Source organism: Vulpes vulpes, chromosome 1, assembly GCF_048418805.1.
Source record: "Vulpes vulpes isolate BD-2025 chromosome 1, VulVul3, whole genome shotgun sequence".
Taxonomy (NCBI): domain Eukaryota; kingdom Metazoa; phylum Chordata; class Mammalia; order Carnivora; family Canidae; genus Vulpes; species Vulpes vulpes.
The window spans coordinates 194855093-194879521 of NC_132780.1; the positions used below are offsets into that span (position 1 = coordinate 194855093).

The following is a 24429-nucleotide window of genomic DNA, read 5'->3' on the forward strand; positions in this document are numbered from 1 at the left end:
TTTTCCAAGACCACATTTTATTTTGTCACTTTCTAAACGGAACTAGTTTCAGCACCTGCTCTGGAACATTAGCCCACTCTTGAGTGACCCACAGATGTTCAGGGGGTTTAGACAAGGTGAGCAAGGGCTCTTAACTATCTAATTCATATGTTATCTGATTTCCAGATGTTAATGCCATGTTTCTATTTATACCAGCTTACTCTGTTGGAAAATATAAAATTCAAGTCCATAATCAGTTAAAAAGTATTGCTTAATTTTGTGAATATGATTTCATTACTCATTAATTTTTTGACAAGAAAGTCATTAGGCTAATACATAGTTATTTGGGAGAGAAATCACAGGTTTACAGTCTCTAGGTTTCTTCCCTATCTGTGACTGAAAAGGAAAAACTTAAATTTCCCTAATCCAGTTCTATAAATGTGATGTGAGGGAGGCCAGACTTCTAGATTACTGCTGAGCAATAATGGATGCAAAGGACTCATTTTAATAAGTTATTGAGATATTTAATTACCTTTTTTTACTATCATATTCAAAAAACATTGACCAAGTGAAAAATGTTATACCTCATTAACTCCTCTTCAGGATTATCCAAGGGCTATCAGATTAGAAAACACAAGACTCCTAGATCAGAGACAAAGAACTTTATGACTCACAGCAGAGCAGGTGACATGAGTTTCATATTTGTGTCAGTTCCCTCTGCCTCCCAAGTCCCAAGGGGGCAACATGGAGGAAACTAGATGTATGCAGTGGGTTTTGTTTTTGTTTTTGTTTTTGTTTTTTGGTCACAGTTGCATAACATTGAGCTTAAAGGATCCACTTCTTTTTATGGCAAGCTTGCTATTTTTCCTGAAGGAAGACATTACCTCATCCTTCAAAGTTGCTCTTTGCAAACAGAACCCTGATAAATGGCCCAGGTAAAGAGTGGTCAAGGCCTTGCATTCCTGGCATACTCAACAAGGTGTGCAGGAGCAGGAGAGAACCATGGAGTTATCTCTCAGCAAGTTGGCCTTCAGAAAGAATATCTCAACTGTGTGGCCTTTTCCTACTTTGTTATAAGTTTGTATACGTGTACTAGGATGGAGAATTTTTATAGCCAACCATCTAATAGAAGAACTATCATTCTCTTTTATTACAGGATGAAATTGGTAAAGTCAAGAGAGATGTTATAGTTGAATATTGTCAGAAGTAAGTATGGTATATGTGAACAACATATGCTGATTTCTCTGACTCAATTCAATAAACTGCAGTGTTATATAGAAATCCAGACAATGAGTCAGGTGGTTTGTTCTTAAATAAACACAATTCTCTTGGATAAAATCAAACCAAACTATCCTCTGACACAGAGAAGAACATCAGAAGTGAAGGATGGGAGGCGCTTTGAAGAGGCGCTATGCGCCATGCTTCTGCCTTCACCCTTACCCAGATAGAACTTTCTTCCTGATGAGGTCGTCTATTATCTTTGAAAGATCTTTTAGGGAGCAGATCCTCTTGGGAAAGATGGAGTAACTTTGATTCACCTTCTGGACATCATCTCTTCTCATTTTTCAGGTTCAACTGCCGTATGTCTCACTACGCTCTTCGGGGTCAGATTATGGCATACTGTAATAGCCTGAGAGCCCTGCTGGAAGATTTCCCTACCATCAGGGACACCTTTTTCATGGTGGGGCAACCACAAGAAAAGAAAGGGTTGAGAGATTCCAAGGAGGGCCTCAAGGCTGACCCCAGGTGTGTAATTTCCTTTAGGGTTTTTTACTCCCCACTCCGTATCCTTACCCCTCCCAGGGAAGAGGGAGGAGGCATGTTAAATTTGCTATGGGAATAATCTTGCTTTCTTTATTGCATTTGACCTTGATCTTCTGGTTTAGAAGGGCAAAAGAAAAAGAAAGAGTCTTAAACTCTAAGAAGAACAGTATCTTCGTATTTGAGCTCAGAACAAGTTCTTTGTTTATGGGCTGTTTCACTGCTTTTTCAATCTATGCAGTTTTGTTTTCCCCTGGAGAGCCCAGAGATTTCCATCAGTCACACCCTTTTACATAAGCTAGCATCTAAAATAAGCAAACAAATGAGTAAACTTGATCTTGAACTCTCCTGACTTCAAATATTTTACTCAATGGAGCAGAAGAAATAAGAAACACACATACACACATAACACTGATAAGGCCAGCACTTTGGATAAATATGTTCTGTATTTCTCTGACAGAGAAAAAAAAAAACCACATGTAGAATGATATTAAATGATAAGAGCAGAGCTGCTTCCATACTTCCTTATCATACCTTGTTCAGTTTCCCAAATGATCTTAACCTGCTTAGAGTTCACTCACCCAGATGAAGGAGTTAGCATACCTGTGCAGTCAGAACCACATTTCCTTAAAAAAAAAAAAAAAAAAAAGGAAGGGGTGTTACCCAGTTATGCTCCAAGGGGGAGCAAAAACATCCTGCAGGGTGAGCTTACTTTCCTCCTTACTCTTCCCCTTAAGGTATAGAACTTAGTGTCAAGTTAATAGTAATATTCAATAAATATGATCCTAGAACACAGACAGATGAACGAATTGAAAGAGCATTTGTATCAGACTACTCATTCACTCACTTATTCCTTCATGCATTATCCAACCAGTATTTCTTTAGTGCTTACTTTGTACCAGGCACTTTGCTATGTGCTGGACTTAGAAAAGTAAATAAGCCATTGACACTGGCAGTAAATTACAGAGCTTTCCCCCTCAGTTCAGTGGTGGGGAAAGCTCCCTACACAAAAAAGTAACTTCAAAGATTTTAAAGATAATCTGCTACAGTTATGTGAATTGTTCTGTGAGGACACAAAAGAGGGAGTGCTTAACTGTAGCCCAGGGCCTCAGGGAGAAATTCAAAGAGGAGGTGACAGATAAGTCAGAGTTCACCTAAAGAAAAAAAAAAAAAAGTGAGGATGACATAACAGGCTAGAGAAAGCTGGAGAATGAAAAAACTCGAGTTTGTGAGCCCTTGACTGACTGACAGCTGGCTACCAAAATAGTGACCAGTCGTACCTTGATACTTTTATAGGTGCCCAGTTTGTGGACACCAGTGTTTGTTTCATGAACTCAACCAGTGCATTCACTTGGGTAGACTTCAGAATCTACCCAATGGAAGAATGCATTTGAAGTAAGTTTAGGGCAAACAGACCTCAGTAAGACTGACCATTTTGCTTAAGAGTTTGACTGGACACTTGTTGCCCAATGAGGCTGAAGCATATCTTTCTCTTATGTGAAACAACACAGGATAATCCTCTAAGACTTCTTAATTTCATTATCTCATCTACCCACTAGCCAAGTGAACCATTTATAAGCCCAATCTACATTTGGGATCAAATTTTTAAAATAGTTTCCAGAAGTCTAACCACATGTTCATTATATTTGTGTTTAGGATAAAATGTATTCAGGAAGTCTGTTTTTGTTTCTGATCTGTTCTGTTTTAAGCACTCAAATTAGGAGGTCAGGAAGTAGAAAGGAAAATTTTTAAAAAAATTCTCTAACTTGTAAGTCTTGCTCTATTCCTTTATTGTTTTTTGTAGATGACTGTGTGTTTTCTAAAGATTAAGGAAAACCATCATTTAAAGGGGATGAACCTAGAGCCCTAAATCATCTGGTCAGTTAGTATAATATAATTTTCATGGCAAGGCTTTGATTAATAAAATGTGAGCAAAATGAGCACCACCACCCCCAGAGCCCAAGTCATAGAGTTAGGCAGTGAATTAGCAGTGACTGATGAAGATTCAGTATTTTTCGACTATACCTGTCTCCTGCTTCCTAAACTCTCTCTAGATTTCAACATGTCCCTTTAATACACCACAGAGAATGGAGCAATAGAGAAAGGAACTTCTGTCTTATATGGAAGATTTTAAAAGTATTGTAGAAGATTATTTTTAACTCCAAAGTCTATGATTCTATGCACTGAGTATTAATAAAAATGAACATCAGCCACAAGGAGGTACAGTGGAGCAAGCCATGGCCTGGGAGTTAGAATATTTGGACTTTACCTGGCTCAATTATAAGCTGCCCTCAGGAAAATCACTTCTCTTCATTCTCTGAACCTTAACTCTTCATCTGAGGAGTGAGAAAATTGAAGCAGCTCTCTAAAGTTAAACATGCTAAAATTTTTAGTGTTAGAGTATCTAGAGATTGATTCTAAGGAATGGAATGGCCAAGGAAAGACTTCCTGGAAAGGGGTCATTTGAAAATATTCATGAAATGATAGATGGGAATCACCCCAGGACAAGTTTAACTAGAGATGAAGGGACAGAGTTGGGGAATGATGAGGGTCATGGAGGACAGAGGTTCTCACTTACTCATTCTTAAAATATGGAGTTGGGTTAGGTCAAAGATAAGAAGTTTTCTTTTAAATGTCAGCTCTAACAATTAATGCCCTGCTGAGGATTCTGAGACATCCCAAGCTTATGAAAGTGCTGCAATTGATTGGCAATGTCCACTATGGCCAAGAACAGGGAAAAGGTGGCCTCCCTGCTTATGTTTGCCATCCCTTGACCCGTGAGTTCTGTAGGTTTAAGATTCCAAGATGCTACTTAATCGTTTAAAGGCTGCAATGTACTGTGTTTAGTTTTAACAGAGACCACCTTATCCTCAAACCAAAACCTCTATAGAAGAGGAGCCAAGGGGAGTTCTCCTCCTAAGAAGGATGCCCCTTGAGGCCTCCTTGCTTTTCACAGCTCCAGAGGAGACTAGAATCTGGAGACTGGGATGATACTTGGCCACACTCCAAAAGCAGTGGTGTCAGCTGATGGAGGGGTGAAGAAGGGAGAGAGAGGATACTAACATTAATCAAATTCTTACATTAACCAGAGCCGGCAGGATCCCATATGGTGCTTTATGCCCATTAGAAGAGGCTCCCCTTCGTCTGGGCAGGTGTAGCCCCATGCCAGGGTGCAGAGCTTGGCAAGTAACACATAAGCTGGATCTTGGCCACTGCTGGCTGCCTCAGAGTGCAGCCTGAACAGCTGTACATGGCAACCTTGGTGCCAAGTGCTGTACAACAATAAACAGACATGGTCCTTGCCATTCAGGCAAAGGGAAATAGGTGACTACAGTACATTGTGATAAAGAATAAAATAAGAGTATAATAAAAGCACCCACCAGGAAATGTCCAGTATTATCTAAAAGATTGGGGATATGGGGATGGGGAGCAAGGCAGGCTGCAGGGAAAAGGGGATGCTTAACCTAGGTCTTAAAGGATGGTTAGTATTTCAGGTAGACAAGGGAAAGAACTTCAGTTCAAGCTGAGAGAGCCCCATGTAGAGTGACACAGAGATGTAAGACAGCACGTGGACTCTTTGAGTGGTTCCTACCCAGGGTCTGTGAGGATAAGCAAGGGGGAGTAGAATCTACAGAAGGATGGGCAAGATCTAGAAGTCTGGCATTTGTCCTTCAACAGCAGGGAAAGTGTAGTAAGATGATTGTCACGGATCTCATTTAGGAAGCTGCTGAAACTGTATAGAGAGGAGATGTTTAGGAGGTGACATCAGTTGGCCAGGTGCTGGATTCAACGGGAAGCTAAAAGAAAAGGAGGAATCTAGGGTGTTATCCAGAGTCTCTGGCTTGAGTAAATGCGAAAGTGGCAGTGCAATTATTGTTTAACTGGTAGTTTCCGTTTTAGAAGATGGAAAAAAGTTCTGGAGATGATGATGACAACAATTGCACAACAATGTGAATGCACTTAATGCCACTGAATTGGACGTTTAAAAATGGTTACAATGATAATTTTCATGTTATGTATATTTTACCACAATTTCTTTAAGTGGGGAAAAATGGCAGTGCCATAAAGAGGAAGAAACATAGAGAGGAAGATAATGAATCACAGCTCAGAAGCCTCAGTGGTGAATTTCTTCCAATAACCTTCCAACAGGTCTCAGACGCTTCCTATTCCGCATGTTCGCTGCACTTTCACATACAGTTGACCCTTGAACAACATGGCTTTGAATGCACAGGTCCACTTAAACAGTAATTCTTTTTATATAACTATAGTAAAATACTGTAAATATATTTTCTCTTCCTTATGATTTTCTTAATAACATTTTCTTTTCTCTAGTTAACTTTATTATCAGAATAGAGTATATAATATATATAACATAAAAACATGTGTTTATTGACTATTGATGTATAAGTAAGGCTTCTGGTCAACGATAGGCTATTAGCAGTTAAGTTTTTGAGCAGTCAAAATTATGCACATATTTTCCATTTCAGGGTGGGTCAGCACCCCTTAACCCCTGTGTTGTTCAAGGGCCAACTGTGCTTCCATTGCACCGTGCTTCTATCCTCAATCATGTTTGCATGTCTAGCTGCCTCATAAATGTAAGAATCTTGAGGGCCGGGGCCATCTTCATTTCATATCCCAGGTGTGTACCTCTGCCTTTGACCTTGATTGAAAGAGAGGATGGGGGTAGGGGCAGGGCCCACAGGAAGTAGGGTGAGTTCCAGCCAATGGCTTTTAATTCAGTTATGAAATAACAGACCATATCATCATCTGCTGGCAGGAATTTGGTATGAGGCTGAAAGAAGTCTTGGAATTATTAGAAAAGGAAATGGGCATGAAAGCTGATCAAAGGAAAGAATAGGGCTGTCCCAGGGTGACACAGCTCAGGCTGGAAACCATTTACTTGTTGCTGCATCAATAGAATTAGTGGTGTGATTTCCCCCAGCTGTGCTCAGCAACATGCAACTAGAAGCAGAAAGCATAATAGCTGGAGGGATCCAGAGTTGGGGTTTTGCTGGGTGGGTGCGTCGTAAATACAAAGAAACAGACTGGAAGGTTCTGGTGAGAGAGTAGTTCCTGTGCTTAACTGTGAGACCCAATCTAGGCAGGGAAGGGAGGAAGGCCAGAATGGAACTGACGGATGGAAGGGGGAAGACCAGAGGGCTGGATGATGTCAAGGAGCATATTTTAGAGGGATAAGGAGGTTTACTGGGACTGAATGAGTGAGAAAACTGGAATAAAAGGTTGAGATGGGAAAGTGGGATGTTGAGTTTAAGTCTTTGGAGATAATGTGGTCCCAGGTAATGATAAGGTCTGGAATGTGGCCTCAGAGTGGATGGCTGAAGGGGAATGAAGGTGGAGGGGGATGCTGTTGAGCAGGTCAAGGAACTGACAGCCTTGGGAGTTGACGGGCCATCCACAAGGAGAGCGGAGGAATCCTCCTTGTAGGGCTGAGAACTGGGCTATACTCCTGCGCTTTGCACCTAGAGCTTTCTGCTACTCTCTCTGTCCTTCCCCAGCAGATGGCTGCTTGCTGCAGGCAGGGGTGGAAATGGAAGGAATGAATGGATGAGAAATAAAGGATAACCCTTGGTAGAAGGTTCCAGGGATATATGTGCTTCTCCGAGGCCAAGGACTGGTTCAACCACGCTGCTGTTGCCAGCCCCTTGGTCTGCAACCTCATGTGCTCAGCCACAGGCCTGGTGACTTTTTATTGTTGATATTTGATGTTTCTTTGGGGCACCTTTGGACATCGTGAATTGAACAATAGAGATAAGACTGGATTACACTGGCTTTGATCTGCTCCAGGACAGGGTAGTCTGACTTTGTGGTTGCTGACATAAAGGAAATTCTCCAATCTAACACCATCCTTTGTTCCCGAGCTTCAAATTACCTGATTAAAAAACCCTGAGACTTGAAAGGTAGCTTTCAGGCCAATGATTTACTTCATGTAAAGTTTTAATGATTTAAAAAGTCTCATGCTCAGAATGTTTGATATTCAAAACATTCAGCCCTCAGTTAAAATGAATTACATTTTACTTAATAAGTGGAAAGGGTCACCTGAATCTCTCCCAGAGACCCAGAAACAATAACAAGAGTCAAAAAATACCCCTGTGACGTCCAAAGTGCCCCTCCCCGGAAGGTGAGACGGGACCCTCCCACCCAGAGTCCTTGCTACGGACAGTGGAAGTGGGAATGAAAACTGGGTACAGGTATGAGAGGATAGTGGGATGAGTAGGAACTGGAGAGAAAAGGAGAAGGGAGGCTCTAAAAATGACTCCCTGATTTCCAGATTTTAGGGACAGGGGTTTGTGGTTCTTTTGAACACAGAGCAGCCACAGGATTGGGGTGGAAGAGAATAAGGAGTTCAGTTCTTGCCTTGTTCCATTGAGATGATCTTTTCAGATCATCTACCAGCCAAGAGGAAGCAGGTTGGGAGTCTGGAGCTGTGGAGGGGACCAGGCGTACACATGTGGATTCAGGTGTCACTGGCGAATAGATGGCCTTTGCAACCAGAAGAGTGAACACAACTGTCCAGGACTAGGGGCAGAGTGGGAAGAGCAGAGCTGAGGGCTGAGGTGGACCCCAGGTGCCCTGGGCAGGGGTTGATGTGAGGGTGAGGGCTCCATACCCACTGCACACCTCCTTCCACTGTCTGTCTCTCTGCCTGCAAGGCCTGCCTTGTCCAGCATAACCGAGACTGGCCTGAGGTGGCACTTGTCTCTAGCCCGTCCCTATAACCCTGTTTTAGGATGTGCTCTCATTAGTGTGTCAGGTTCCCACTTGTTAACAAGTACCCCCACACACGTCCTCTCCCCTTGAGGGTACTTACATGCCTCTCTACTGGGCCACAGGCATCCCTTGCCCTCCCCCTACCCTTGGCCACTCTGCTAGATACCCTCACCTTAGCATTCTAATAACAAGCTTTGATTTTTTTGTTTTGTTTTTTAAAGATTTTATTTATTTATTCATGAGACATACAGAGAGAGGCAGAGACACAGGCACAGGGAGAAGCAGGCTCCATGCAGGGAGCCCGATGTGAGAGTCAATCCCGGGACCCCAGGATCATGCCCTGGGCCAAAGGCAGGCGGCCAACCGCTGAGCCAACCAGGCACCCCTAATAACAAGCTATGTATAGCACCTCACAATTTATAGAATACTTTTCACGTGCTTGGTGCTCTTTTAAAAAGATATTGCTTACACCAATCCTGTGAGTTAGGAAGCATTATCCTCATTTTATGTATGAAAGGACTCAGATGCATCCAAGGCCACACAGCGGTGGGGGATGGAAGTGGGTCTCAAAACGGGGTCCTCCGATGCCAGAATCCACACCCATTAACTGCACATAGCGCCATTTTCACACCAGATGAGCACAATTAGACGTAAAGGCATCAAATCCATTCAAGGAAAGCAGTCCCCTCACCCCACCCTCCGTTGCAGTGGGCCACCCCATTCCTGAGGTGATAGAGAAGCCAGGTCAAGATGCCACCTTCCCCAATGAGTGTACTAGAAAGACCACGAGCTTCCATTGGTGTGAAGGTCAAAAACAGGAAAAACCCAACAAAATAATCTTTTCATGGTTTATCACTTGTGGTAAAACTACAGAGAAAAACCAACAGTGATGAGTGTGAAATTCAGATGGTGGTTTCTCCGAGGGCCACCAGGGAGGCACACGTCAGGCTTCAGAGGAGCTGGTGACATTGTGCCACTCAGGCCAGGTGGTCGGTACCTGGGCTTGTGTGAATTCTTAAACCAGACATACAAGGATTATGTGTCTGTCTGTAAACCTACACCAAAGAGACAGCTATCGTGCCCCCCTAAGAAATCATATTGTATTCGGAGGAAGAGGAGGGCAGTGAGGAGAAGGAAGTTAAAAGAGGGCCAGAGTCTGGAGAACCTGGCAAAAAACATGGATAGGGGAGGAAGGAAAATAGAGGCTGGTCCCTAGAGCTTGGATTCTAGAACTGGACAGATCTGCATGTATCAACTTCGTCTCTTAGGAGCTGGGCAGGCTCATGGGGCAGATCTCATAGGGCCTCAATTTCCTCATCTGTGAAATGACAGAACAGGTCTGGTCTAAGGTCATAAGAAATAAGTGAGAAAATACGTAACCCCCAGAATGGTGCGAGCCGCCTGATTCCGTTGTCTCTTTGCTTTCTTACCACACCTCTCCCTCCCTCCCTGCAACCCCCTGCTTCCTCCAACCCCAGTGAGGCTAAAAGTGGCCTCACTGCTTTTCTCCAGGGTTATTTATAACCGGGGCCACCTGTGCGCGGCCTGACAAGGAGGCCTGCAGGCCCAGGCTTGGACGCTGGGCCTGCTCGGGTGTCACCACAGCCCTGCTGTTGCTGTGGCTGCAGGCGGTGGTTATAAATAGTTCACTTGGGGCGCCTCTTTCTTAAAGAGAAATGCTGTGCCTACCCACAGTCTCTTCTAATGCTGCAGGACGTTTCAGCCCCGGCCACGGTGTCTGCTGTCTGCCGACGGGAAAGTCTTCCTCAATTTATGGTTCATTCCCCATCCTTCTGAAGTGCTGGTTATGTTCAAAACTCTGCCAGAAAAGGTTTGTATTTGTTTTATGTGTGCCAGAATGAAAACTGGCTGGAGTTTTAGGTCTCCTGGTTGATAGTATCCATTCCAGAGAACGTCTCTTGTTTTTTTCCAGAGCTAAATAAGAACTGAAATCTTCACACAGCTCCCCGTACTTTTTGCCTGCTTTATAATCATTTCTCCTGGGCCTCGTTATTTCCCGAGTTCTGTTTCTCCCTAGTCACTAATGAACACTAATTCGAGCTCCCCACATTCCTTATTAATCCTCAATTTCCTCCCAAGCCCTTCCCGAGAACCCCACCCTGATGCTATGAAGCTTAATGACAAGTTGAGATCACAATCCTAGTAATCAGCCTGTTTTTTCAGGGGTTGCTCTCTGTACCTAACTTGCTGTGAGAGTATAACATTGTTAACCATTAAAAAAAAAAAAAAAAAAAAAGAGTAGACCTAGAAATACACAGAGCACTCAAATAAGTATTTTCTAAGTAAAGTGCAGTGTTGAAAAATGGCATTTCGGGAACATTCTGATTTTTCTTTGTTGGATGAAGACCTGTTTAACAACCTAGGTTTCTTACCCTTTTTTCCCCTGCCCCAGTTTTATTGAGATGTAAGAAATAAATGTATATATTTGAAGTGTACAATATGATTTAACATATGTGTACATTATGAAATGATTACCCCAATTAAATTGATTAACATATCTATCACCCCACATAGTCACCTTCTTTTGTGTGTGGTAGGAACACTTACCTACTCCCCTAGCAAATTCCAATTATCCAATACATTATCATTAACTGTAGGCACCATGCTGTGCATTAGAATCTATTCATCTGGTAACTGAAAATTTGCACCCTTTGACCAACATCTATCCATTTCTCACCCCTTGGTAACCGTCTTTCTATGAGTTCGACATTTTATTTGTTTTTTAGATTACACGTGTGAGATTGTACGGTATGTGTCTCTCCCTAGCTGGTTGTTTTACTTAGCATAATATTCTCCAGGTTCATCCATGTTATTGCAAATGGCAGGGTTTTCTTTTTTTAATGTCTGAATAATATTCCTCTGTGTGTGTGTGTGTTTCACATTTTTTTCTCCATTTATCCACTGGACACTCCGACTGTTTCCGTAGCTCGGCTATTGTGAGTAATGAATAGACGTAAGAGTGTAGATAATCTCTTTGGGATACTGATTTTGGATATGTACCCAGAAGTGGGAGGATCATATGGTAGTTCTACCTGCAAAAGAATGACACTGGACTGCTATCTTTCACTTCTCACAAATATTAAATTGGAGTGAATTAGAGACTAAATGTAACACTGGAAACTGAAAAACTCTCAGAGGAAAATGAGAAAAGCTCCTTGACATTGGTCTGGATGATAATTTTTTGGATATAAAATGAAAAGCATAGGCAACAAAAGCAAAAATAAGTAAGTGGGGCCACATCAAACTAAAAAGCTTCTGCTCAACAAAGAAAACCATCAACAAAATGAAAAGGCAACTTACAGAATGGGAAAAATATTTGCAAACCACGTATCTGATAAGGGGGTAATACCTGAAATATGTAAGGAACGTCTATAACTCAACAACAACAATAAAATCTGATTTTAAAATGGGCAAAGGCATGTATAAACATTTCTCCAAAGAAGACAACCAGATGGCCAACAGGTACATGAAAAGATGCTCAACATTGCTAAGCCTCAGAGAGATGCAAATCAAAACCACAATGAGAGAGCTCCCCATACCTGTTAGGATGGCTATTGTCAAAATGACAAGAGGCAGCAATATTGGCACGGATGTGAAGAAAAGGGAATTCTTGTGCACTGTGGATGGGAATGTAAGTTGGGGCAGCCATTATGGAAAGCAGCATAGAGTTTCCTCAAATAATTAAAAATAATTAATCTTTCATTGAAGAATTTTAGGTGTTTTAAAATATATATGTAAAAATACTACCTTCTTTCAGCTGGATCATAATTTTCCACTTTTCCTTCACCTGAACATTAATATTTAAGATCCAGTGTTTGATTTTTTAAGTTGTGTGTTTGAACCACGTTGATCAATATCTTTGCTTTGCTCACAGGTATTCCCTCAGGGCAATGTTGTCTGAAAATGGGTTCCTGCTAGGAGTTTATCTGTGACCCTTGTAATACATCAGTGGTCATACAAACGCATTTTGCTGTGTTTATGGTCACCAATGGCTTTAAACAAAGAGAAACATATTGTTTTAAACCCCTCACTCCTTGAGTTACCTTCTCCAAAGGCATGTAATCTGGTTGATGAATAGGTTTGTTGTTCTGTTTTTCAGATATTATCCTGTGATTATTATCCTATATTGTGAAAATGTTTAATATTTTTGTTTAAAGATACTATTCCTAATCGATGCTCATATCTTTTTATACATGTCTTTAAAACCTCTTAAAATTTCTTTGTGTTGATTTTACCCATAGGCAGCTTTTCAAGCCTTACAGCTAACTCTACAGCTGATGGCTCCTCTCCATGACATTGTGGCCTACCTTTTCAGTTTTGCTAAACTTGGAAATTGTCCAACATGTTTTGAATTTCCTCTAAGTGCTCACCTCCTGAAAGGTGACTGGGGAGGAATTGAAGGCATTGGTAAGTGTTTAGAGGTGACTCAGATCACCTTCAATATTCACTTCAAATTCTGTGAAGCTCTTTTCTTCCCCCAACTTCACTGAAGTATAATTGGCAAATAAAATTGTAAGCTTTTTAAAGTGTAAAATGTCATGAAATGATATACACATACATTGTGAAAAGATTTCCCTCCCCTCCATTTAGTTAATTAATATGAAGATCTTAAAACTCAGAAAGATAGAACTAAAATATTTTTTCATAAAGGACAGTGAGAAGAAGGGCAAAGGGAAAAAACCTCATGATATACTGTCTCTAAATAATTAACTCCATATTTACAGGTTAGAACACAAAGTAAAGCAAGCTAGGGGTGGGCAAGCCTAAAAAAAAGTAAAGCTTTTTTTACCCCATATCTACCAATTGGTTACTGGAAGCTGGACACTTTACTCTCTGGGTATCTCTCCATCTATAAAATGGAGGTGATAATACCTGTTTCATGGAGATGCTCTGTGGGTTAAAATGTCTCTAAAATTTCTATAAGAATGTGCATGCCCCTACTACACACTCATTTTCTTTCATTCCCTTTTTGGCCTATGTGAGCTAATATGGCAAGGTCAGAGCCAAGCATTTATTGTCAAGAATTTTTGCAGACAGTCCTCCATTAGCTAAGAGTAGCCTGATGGTCCTAAAGTAAGAATGACTGAAGCTTCAGTTTTATCTACCAAGTGTTAAACCATAAACCGTAACGAAGCACTAAATTCTAAGAAAAACGCACAAGGTAAAGACTGAAATGCTTAGTAAGCTGAGTTGGTCAAAAGTAGGGAAACTAATCTCATTATTTTAATAATTTGACTTGCAGCCAAATGATAACATTAGTCATTTAATTATTCATTAATCACAATATATTATAACAGAGTAGCCAAAGATTTTAAAGGATGAGAAGAGCCGATGGAATGAGATAATAATATGCCTATTTAAACCTAGCAGTCGGGATCCCTGGGTGGCGCAGGGGTTTAGCGCCTGCCTTTGACCCAGGGCGCGATCCTGGAGACCCGGGATCGAATCCCACGTCGGGCTCCCGGTGCATGGAGCCTGCTTCTCCCTCTGCCTGTGTCTCTGCCTCTCTCTCTCTCTGTGTGATTATCATAAATAAATAAAAATTAAAAAAAAATAAATGGTACTGCTAAAAAAAAATAATAAAATGCAGTCTTCAAGCAGGTTCCCCTCTGGCCAGTGCATAAAGATGTCTGTGGGAGACCCGCACTTGTTTGCTGGTAAATTTTCAGGGTGCTACTGAGCACTGAAGAAATCTGTAAATGTTCAGCTGGGAGACCTAGGGAAGGGAATGAGTGGCAGTCCCGGAGGAAGATGGTTCTCTGTCTCTGAGGAGGGGCATCCTGAAGAAGGCCTGGATTGGTGCGGACTTAGCAGAAAATGCAGAATTGTCCCAGACTACCGAGATCTCAAAACTACTAGCACATCCTCAGTGTAAGAATCAAGAGAGTAGAGAAGTTCCAAAGCACACTTAGAGCCTTTTCCCTGTCCCTGAGACCAGGAGACAAGTGTCACATGGAGATGAGATAGAAGCCAAGATAGAGTCAAAGGCAACTTTCCAAAGGAAGACCCCACATAGGAGCTCCTACAGCAGCTGGGAGGACAGCATGCAGGGACGGTGATCTGGGGATACTTGCCCTCACTTGAATCAATGAGAGAACTAGGAGGGATGGTCTGGGTAAGACAGGAAAGGACACGGCAAAGGTGATGGGCCACATGGCACATGGTGAGTCCAGAGAAGGGTGAACCACCTACCAGTGCGACACTGAGGAACAGTAGCAAGTGAGGATGAATTGTCGAGGACAATGATTTCCTTCCAGATGAAGGGAATCAGTTTCTTACTATTTCTATGCCTCTGAACCAGAAACCCTTGAAGTATGTGGGGCCCGGGCTTTCCAAGGTGTGCAATTAGAAACATGCACTTGTCCTGTTGCCAGTGAAAACATTTGTGCTCCAGGGAGAATGTGCAAAGTTCTGCATACTCTGCTGAAAATAGATAAAGAGCAAACTGAACTTAAAAAAAAAAAAAATTCCCACTCTACGATAATCATCTCTTAAAAAAAAAAAAAAAAAACAGCCTTGGTTCCTCAGTCGCTGGCCCGCTTCCCAGAAGGAGGCAAGAAGTAAGGTGAGCAGAGAAGATGGTCTCTTCCTATCCTCGCCCAGCTCCTCTCAGCTCTTGCCAAGCTGTTTGGAGTTCGACGGAATGACTTTTGTGGGCTTATATGCTTTAAAATATTCTTTAAGAGGACACTCCAGATTTCAGCTTTGGTCCTCCCACTTGACCGAGGAAGCAGCTCCTCGACACTGAGCACAAGCTCTATGGACCCTGCCAAATCCTCTCCTTCCTTGAAAGCCAGCAACTCCCTTTGGATCAGCAGAGGATGTAATCAGCCCGTGGGAGTTTACACTGTGATTTCCTGGTAAAGGTTTAGGAGGCCAATTAAAGCCCAGATACTATCCACTAAACTTAGGTTTTCAGGAACTCTTGAGACAAACTAGGCACAAAATGTACTGGCTTGTGAGTATTCACGTGGAGACAGGGCCATTGTGATTCCTCTCTCTCTCTCTCTCTCTCTCTCTCTCTCTTTCTCATTTCCCATATGGGACACTCCTGGGGAAAGGCTCATATGTTTCCCGACGTTTCCTGGCTGAGGGTCTACTTCCAACCCCACCACCACCACTGCCTTCCCTGCCCTCCCTGCCACCTTCCCTCCCACCCAGCAGCAGCCTGATGCCACTAAGAAAGGGAAACCTAAATAAGGATCCTAAAATCCATAAACAACAAAGAAAGGCGGGTCCTCACCTCCACATCTGTGTTTTGGTGATAATGTTTCTGCTACCTATCAGCACAGAACAATTTTGCTGGGAAGTGACGTAGTGTAAAGGGGCACACACAGCACACACATAAGCGATAATGGAAGTAATGAAAAGAGAAAAATTATCTGCAACCAGCCACTGTAACAAGAGAGATATTCTTATTTGTTTTTACTGCCTTCTAGCCCTTGTCCAAACACACTTTACATTTAACAGAGCTTTCATCGCAGGGTGTGGGCAACTTTATTTTCTTTTTTCATCGTCATTGCGGAGGATTCTAAACGTTCCCCAACTGGTTGCTGCTTAGCCTGACAAAATGCATCGCTTGCAGACCATCATGCTAGGCCTTGAACAAACAAGGCTCACTGACAACCCCTCCTCCCACCCACCCCTAAAATTCTTGTAGAATTCACCCTAACATGACTCCTCTTCTGGTGGAAGTTTCTTTTCAGTATAATATGACCATCAGATTTATAGAGAAGTCATAAAAATTTTGATGATTGGATCCAATTTTTCAGGGGCTGGACAAGTACCTAAAAAACACTTTTTTTCTTGTATGTAAAGCATCAGATGGATATGAAATCTGGACTGCTCATCTTTTCCTAAAGCCAAACGTATATATTACAATTATAAGCATCTCTTCTCAGTCCTGATTCTGCCCTGGTCAGGCTTTCATGGACAGCTTCCCCATTCCCTCAATTCCTCTGCCTTCCGTGCATGTGGGAAGATATCCAAAACCAGGCCAGAGAGGGGAGGAGGCTGCTCAAGTCTGGACAAGCTATTGAGAGAGAAACTCTGGAAGTGCCTCATAGCTCTCCCGTTTCTCTTCTGCCTTGGGCTACATATCAGGCCCAGCGATCAGTTTCCACAATCCTCTTCCCATAGCAGAGATGTAGAAAGCTATCACTGTCCTCAGTGGGAGTTGAGGAACATTTCAGATCAGCTGACATTCTATTTAGCCCTGGAAGGGTGGCCTCCCACCCCACTTCCCTACCAGTGCTCTCTAAGGACTCATCATTTTCTTGCTATCCTCTCCCATTCTGACTAGCTCCCCTCCTGGGCCAATAACGGAGACACTACAGCCATCTAGATGCAGGCCAGTTCCCTCAACTTGGCACTGAGTGCTGCAAAATGTCCCCAGTTTAAATTTCCATTCAAAACACATATAAGAAAACAACAACAACAACAACCACCACATATAAGTCTGTTATATCTGGCCCACTTTTGCAGTAAGGGTCCAAAAAATAAGTCTGTTTAGGATCTCTCATACCTACTCCTAAAATGATGAGAATCTCCTAGAAGACGGTGTGTGTATGTGTGCACGTGTGTGCACACACACAGGAGTGCATATTTCTTGCTTGCCTTGGATAGTCTTGAGTCTTCTTTAATCCATGAGCCAATGACAGAGAGGTTGATTTGTATGGCACGACTCTGAGGAATGAATGCTGGTTTGTCATCTATAATAACTTTAAGCCCCTAACAGATCTACTGAGACCTATATTTTCCCATTCGTTTGATTTTTTTTTTCAATCTAGAGGCTGTAGCCTTGTATAATTTAAAACTTTCATTCAACAGTATGTTCTTATTCTGCTGAAAAGCAAAGCAAATTTTTATCTTATTGAGGAAGGAAGAAGGAAGGAAGGAAAGATAAATCAGTCCTTGGCCACTAGAACGTAAGACTTTGCTGATCTTGCAAAACATATAATTAGTATACTCACAAACAAAAAGAAATACATTTAGGTAAAAAGTCAGCTGCAGGGGTGAAATGATGGCTCATTAGGTCACACTATCTGACTAAAATGTCATCTATCTTCCAGGATCTGAGCTTCAAGAGCTACAGAAAATGATTGACAGCCTCCAGAGCCCCCAAGACCCTACCGAGGTGTCCCAGGCACTCCTCCTTCGTAGGGAGGTTATATTTTTGCAGTTTGACGCTGCAGTGAGGCACCTTATCCGGTAAGGGCTGGAGAATGAATCCTTCCAGTTAATTGTATGGGGCAGGTGCCTCTGAGTGACCATCGTGGGAGGTCACTCTTGGCAGGATTAAATAACAAGTTTAAAATAGTCAGTGGCACAACCAGATCCAGAACACTGTGGCTACCAAATGTATCCTGCTGCACAGGCAGTCCATGTAGAATGTGTTCGTTTTGGATTATCATATTCTTGATTTTATTAAATGGGATTTAAATAGGTTAGTTTGCACAACAATTGCTGTTTTCAATGTTTTCAAGGTTGTTTAATTGGGAATCATATTTTTTATAAATCTGAAGATGATTCTAAGAGTTTTATTTTTTCTTTCCAGCCCTTAATTAGAAGAATTTTCACTGCACTTCACAATTTCACTGTGAAGCCAGTGGAATTGGCTGAGTTAAATTTATAAATTCAGATAAATAAATTGTGGGTATTAACTACTCTGCATACAAAAAAGAAGGTCTATTTAGTTCATTAATCATGACTGATGAGAAAATTAGTTTGGATTGAGAGTCACCCTGTTTCTAGGATAAATAATAAGTTTTGTATGGAAAGGGAAGAGGTCAGGCCTGAGGGTCTCTGCTTGTTCTTAAATTGTCAAAATCAATTAAGTTGCTTTGATTAATTCCCAGGGTAACTATTTAGCCAATGAGGAGGACCTCAGGAGGCTGTGCGCTTACCTGTGGGTTGTAACTGCATTCCACCATTAGCATGGGCATCTATAGAGAATGGAAACTGAACTATATTTTCTCTTTCTATTCCAGATTTTCTTTACTCTGAGCATCAGGGATCTCTGGATTCAAATCAATTCAGCAGAACAAAAAAATTAGACTAATTCATTTTCTTTTTATTGACAAGCAGCTTTCTGAGCTATAGATTAGTCAAGTGGGTAGGATATAAAGACTCTAATTGTCAGGAGGACCATTCATTAGCCCTCTGATTCTGAAACTCCCGAGTCAGGATTTGTAAAGAATTTACATAGGATGAAGAAATAGAACTGTACCCCAGAAATTCTTTTTGGATTCTGGGTATGCAGGATTCTCCCAGGGGGAACTAGTCTGCTTCCCCTAGGAATTGCTTTGAGGGGCTTTCTTTGTCCTGGCACAGTCTGCAGGAATGGAGGCGCTGTGTTCTATGTCTGGTTTCAGTATATTCAGTATATCTTTCAAAAGACTTTATTTATTTTTTTTTTAAAGATTCTATTTATTTATTCATGAGAGACACAAGGAGAGAGAGAGAGGCAGAGACACAGGCAGAGGGAGAAGCAGGCTCCATGCGCTGGAAACCTGACGTGGGATTTGATCCCGGGTCTCCAGGATCGTGCCCTGGGCCAAAGGCAGGCACTAAACCGCTGCGCCATCCAGGGATCCCTCAAAAGACTTTAGAGGGAACCACTCGGGACAGTATATCTCCATGAGTCCCTTATTCATCACATTTCCTCTAGCCTTTTTCCTCTGGGGCTCTTCAGAGTGTGTATGTATTTGGAATCACACAGTTAGTAAGTGGCAGACTAGAACTAGAACCTAGATGCATTTGACTCCCAAGCCTGAGAACTAGGATGGATGCCAGACAGCAGTATGGAGAGAAAAATAGACTCTGGAGAGAAGGCAGGAAAGAGAAGTGAAAAGATAAATGTCATCCCCCTTGATGATTTTAGTGCTAAACCTGCAAATAAGGAAAAGTCCTTAGATAATCAAGAGAAAGGAAGTAGGGGGAAGTTCCCTCATCCTTCCCCAAAGTTCACCAACTCTGAGCAAATATGACTGTTTACTCCAGGGAACTTTTTTTGCTTATGTTAACTGAAGGCTTCTCCAGAATTTGAAAAGGATGAACTGAACTTTTACTGGAATGAGAGCAGCATGCTTCTATATAGAAAGGGGTTCCCTTTTTTATGAGGAAGGATATAGCTCCAGGACATCAAGGTAGTGGCCCTGTAATCATTTAATATCTGGCTCCCACTATATGAGCCATAGATCGCTCTGGTTGCAGGATAGATGCATGTTTCTGGCTCTTCTTCTCCTCTTCTTCTTTTTAAGATTTTTATTTATTTATTTATTTATTTGACAGAGAGAGAGAGAGCACAAGCAGGGGGAACAGGAGAAGGAGGAGCGGGCTGCTCAGCAGGGAGCCCAATATGAGGCTCCAGCCCAGGACCCTGGGATCATGATCTGAGCTGAAGGCAGGCACTTAACCTACTGAGCCACCCAGGCACCCTAGATGCAGTTTCTAAGCATGACAGTTTCACTCTGTCCGTAAACCTGACCTCTACCAAGCTTCTGGTGGAAATTGGTATTGGCCTCCAAATAAAAAAATTAGACTAATTCATTTTCTTGGGCATTTCCACATTGCCCAGGGCCTGTCACCTGTAGGCATGTCCACCAACCTGCAGGGGTTCTTCACTAGCTGGTACAAGAAATGCCTGAGAAGTGAGCTTATCTTTAATTTCAGGTGAAGTAATCATTGTTTTGAAAGTAAATGGGTGGTACAGTGGTTCTAATCAATCTAACCTGTTTGGCAAACATCTGTCATAGACCCCTGCCTGATTTTTTTTTTTTTTTTTTTTTTTTTTTTTATGGCTGTGGGCTAAGGATGGCTTTTACATCTTTAATTGGTTGGGGAAAATTTTTCAAAAGAAGAGTAGCATTCTGTGACACCTGAAAGTTATAAGGAATTCAAATTTTAGTGTCCATAAATGAAGGTTTTTAGAACATAGTCATGCCCATTTATTATAGATTAGATTATCTTGGACTGCTTTCACACAGAATTGAGTGGCTGCAACAGAGACCATAAGATCCACAAAGCTGGAACTATTTACTATCTGACCCTTTAAGAAAAAGTTTGCCACCCCCAGATTTAACGGCTTGAATTCCTTTGTAATTCAGGAGTGGAGGGAGGCAAAACAAAACAAAAAGTCCCTTTTAAAGGAACTCCATGGAGCAGCCCTGGTGGCTCAGCGGTTTAGCGCTGCCTTCAGCCCAGGGCCTGATCCTGGAGACCTGGGATCAAGTCCCATGTCGGGCTCCCTGTGTGGAGCTTGCTTCTCCCTCTGCGTGTGTCTCTGTGTCTCTCATGAATAAATAAGTAAAATCTTTTTTAAAAAATTAAAAAAATAAAGGACCTCCATAGAACAGAATAAAACATATCGCATGAGAAATGCCACTAGTCTGAATGTATTCCTGATGTTCATTTGGAATGATTAGGGCAAAAAGGAGAAGCTTGAGGAGATACCCTGAAGGTACCGGTGATGTTTGCAACAAGCCCAAACCGGGAGTACAGAAAGGGATCTCTAAAGAAAGCCTCGCCAACTTCTCAGTCCTTAAATTTTCGTTGGTTCTCCCTTCATTTTTAAATTTATTTTTATGCTCGTCCAGCTTAAGTGTCTCCAAACACAGAGATATTAAAGTGTGCTGCAGGGTTATCTGGGGATTTCTGAGAGATACAGAGAAGACCTCCTGTGAGCTTGGGCCTGGCTTATGACCATAGTCCTGGTCTCCAGTGTCTAAGAAGTGAAGAGCCACAACTTTTGCCTGGCCTCTTCAGGGCTACCTTGCAGGAGTTTTTGTTCTTGTTTTGTTTTGTTGTTTTCTTTTTTATATCCTTGCATCCAGGAAAAACTTAGCATGTGCCCTATGAATTCCCTGCTCCCTGTGATTTGAAGCAGCTTGCCTGGGATCATACTATGGGTAGCTCTCTCACGCACAAGATGAGTGGTGTTGTAGGAAACCCTTGACTGTTCATTGACAATAAGGCAGCTGGAGGGTGGCAGAGCAGTTTAGAGAATTCCATGTATCTATTCTGGCATTTTAGTAGGCTGCTCAGACCTGACTTTACTGGGAGCTGGCGGTTGGCAGGTGCACCCTGACACAAGCAACAAGCCAGACTTTCATTTCCGTGAGTTTCCCTAATTCTTGAATGCTGCCAACAAGCTGTGCTGATGAGACCTCCCCTCGCAGAAGACACAGGACAGAGTTTACCAAACAAGGGTCCAAGTGAGTTGCGACAGGAACCCGTGACCTGATTTCGTATTTCAAAAGGCATGATGAAAAGGACACATTTGCCCAAAACCTTAGTATGTAAACAAAATGTCAAGTTTCTTTCTTTTTTTTTTTTTTTAACTGGAATTCTAAGAACCGAGATAAAGGAGAGAAGAAATTTACTTCGATTGACTTCCCACCATGTGCCAACTCTGTGGGACAGAAACCATTTTCTCCATTTTTTATAGAAGAGGAAATAAAGATTCAGAAAAGTTGCATAACTTGCTCAGGGTCACACAGCTTGTTGCAGCAGAACTTTCATCTTGTTTGTCAGACTCCAGAGCTCTGTTTCTTCCTTTATATCATGTTTCTTCATCTCTTCCTACAGCACCGAGCTTGGGCTGGAGGCTGATGTGGCGTCCAGTTAAAGTCAGGAGAATACTTCATGGATGTTTGGTAGAAAAAAAATCTTCCAAAATATGGGGTCTATGGAGAGGGAGGAAATAAAGAGGATCTGGTGCTAAAAATATTGGGTGTTATCTTGAGGCCCCTTTTTTCACATAGCATTAGAAACAGTTCTATTGCTAGGAGGGGGACGAGTCCTGCAAAGGACAGTGAGCTAGATGAGGAATTGACTAAAGTGGGGAAAAGAAGAACCAATGATTTGGTCAGTAGTGGTGCCCGTAGTTCGAGTCTGGTCTCTCTAGAGAGTATATCATATTTTCTGATTCTGTAGCTTAGACTAGCTGCCACATTTACATCTGAATGTATTATATTTCTGAATAGTCTCCAAGCATCCATAAGTTAATAGACATAGGATGCACACGAAGCTGTATCTGGGGCTCTAAACCTCTGCCAGGAATTGTGTGTGTCTGTGGCACTTTAGTTACAAAGTTCCATACAAACTTGCCAGGATGGAGAGCACGTCTGTGTTCTGTGTTCTTTTATGTGATCGTCAGTCAGGTATAGCCACAAGAAGAGGACAAAAAAGACTCAGGAAAAACAAAGTTTATTATATTCACAGGTCCTAGAAACAGGATGTATGGCATGACTCACGGAGCCACATGGGAAAGCATCTGTGTGGGTCAGGAACAAGGAGAGTGCTGAGGCCAGAGCCTGGAAAGGCAAGGGAGGGCAGGGTGAACAGTGTAAGATCTGCTGGGTTGAATAATTCCAGTTGGCTTTGGGCTGTAGAGGTAGTCTCTTGCTGTCTGTTGACTAGTCCTGGGATGAATAAAGCAGAGGAATTGCCTCCATAGACCCAAGGGTCAGATAGAAGAGGTATGACTTTGGATTGGTTGGTTTGCATATCAAAGCCATGCTTCCTGCTGAGTCCTTTGCTATCTCTAAGAACTGGCTGGCCCCAGGAAGGGCGGTCTCTTGCTTAGACAGAAAGGTTTTTTAAAAAGATGTCAAAACATCCATAATAAACAAAACAAATTTTAAAAATATAAGCACTACAGTCAAAGATTGAACAAGTCGGATGAGAACAAAGCTAGACCCAGAGGCTGAGAGAAAGAGAAATCATTCTATGGATTGATGGGAGAGAAGAGCAGGAAGGATATGAAAGGAACCAACCAGGGAGAGGTTGGATGGGATACTGGGCTTCTGTGCTCCTAATTTGGGCTGAAAATAAACGTTTCTGTTAGAATATTCTGCTTTTTTGGTACCATTGTTTTAAGAAGATCCATACAATCTATACAAAGGTATGAGCATAGAAAGTACCATGGGAGTTTAGAGGATGGTCAGAAGCAGCTGGATAATGAACTCTGCCTCCCTGGGCTCATACTGGGCTGGGAGGTCAAACCCATTGCTGTAGTTTGGACAGTTCCCGCACGTTGCTTTGTATATAATAGGTGCTTGATGCATCACTGTCACAGGGGTCAAGTGAATGATGGGTCCCTAGCAGGGCCCACCGAGAATCATTAGAAAACATGTGAATGATGTGAAGAACAGGATAAATGTTCTCATTGAAGCAACTCCAGTCCCCATCCTTGAACTCTCCGGATAAATCAATTATTTTATCTAGTCTCTCAGTATAAAATAACATTCAACGATCTCTTGTTAATTCTCATCAAAATGTGAAAGGTGGTGTGATTTTTGCCCTAGTACAATGGTTTGATATAAAAATACAGAGCTCCCTTTATCTGTCTTTGAACTGAAGTTTATAAGCCCCTTCTGCTGATGGCTGAAAGATAACTTTCGAATTCCATGTCATTCAGCCAAACATAGAGCTTCAAAGTGGTCAGTTTCAGGTTTAAAATTAATTAATTAAAGATTAATTAATCCCTGGCTCCCTTTGTTTTAGTTATCTCCTATTCACCCTGTTGGTAAGGGAAGGATTCTGCTCTAGGGTTATGGGGATGGTCAAACACATGACATCGGATACTGGATAGGTGAGATCAATGGCAGTTTACTAGTCACATATACTCACAGCCCAGAGAAGTGGACAGTGCAAGCAACGCAGGGCCTCAGAGGAGTTACACTTGGGAACGGAGTGAACAGCCAGGAACCATGGAGACAGGCTTTGTAGTATCAAGACAGTGTGATGTCCCCTCATTTCTGCAGGAGAATGTGATTGGTTCATTTGAATGCTTTTGTGGTCTGGCAGGGAACAGAAACCACTACTCAGGTATAGCGGGGATTATACTTGGTCCCTTTGATAAGGAAGGTCATTGGACTAGAAGACCTTATCCGTGGGAACAGAGTGGAGAGGGGAACTTGTAATTAAGTCATTCAG

At 42.1% G+C, this 24429-nt stretch overlaps 1 protein-coding gene across 4 annotated transcripts in view; it reads left to right on the forward strand.

Moving 5' to 3' along the window:
- Window positions 1-24429, forward strand: part of LOC112925122 (uncharacterized) — a 158481-nt gene that overhangs the window by 85340 nt on the left and 48712 nt on the right. For all 4 annotated transcript variants that reach the window (XM_072738440.1, XM_072738449.1, XM_072738466.1 and 1 more), the window contains exons 26-30: window positions 1136-1185; window positions 1549-1725; window positions 10183-10300; window positions 12732-12897; window positions 17562-17700. In XM_072738440.1, coding sequence (XP_072594541.1) covers window positions 1136-1185; window positions 1549-1725; window positions 10183-10300; window positions 12732-12897; window positions 17562-17700 — 650 coding nt within the window. The remainder of the gene's footprint in view (window positions 1-1135; window positions 1186-1548; window positions 1726-10182; window positions 10301-12731; window positions 12898-17561; window positions 17701-24429) is intronic.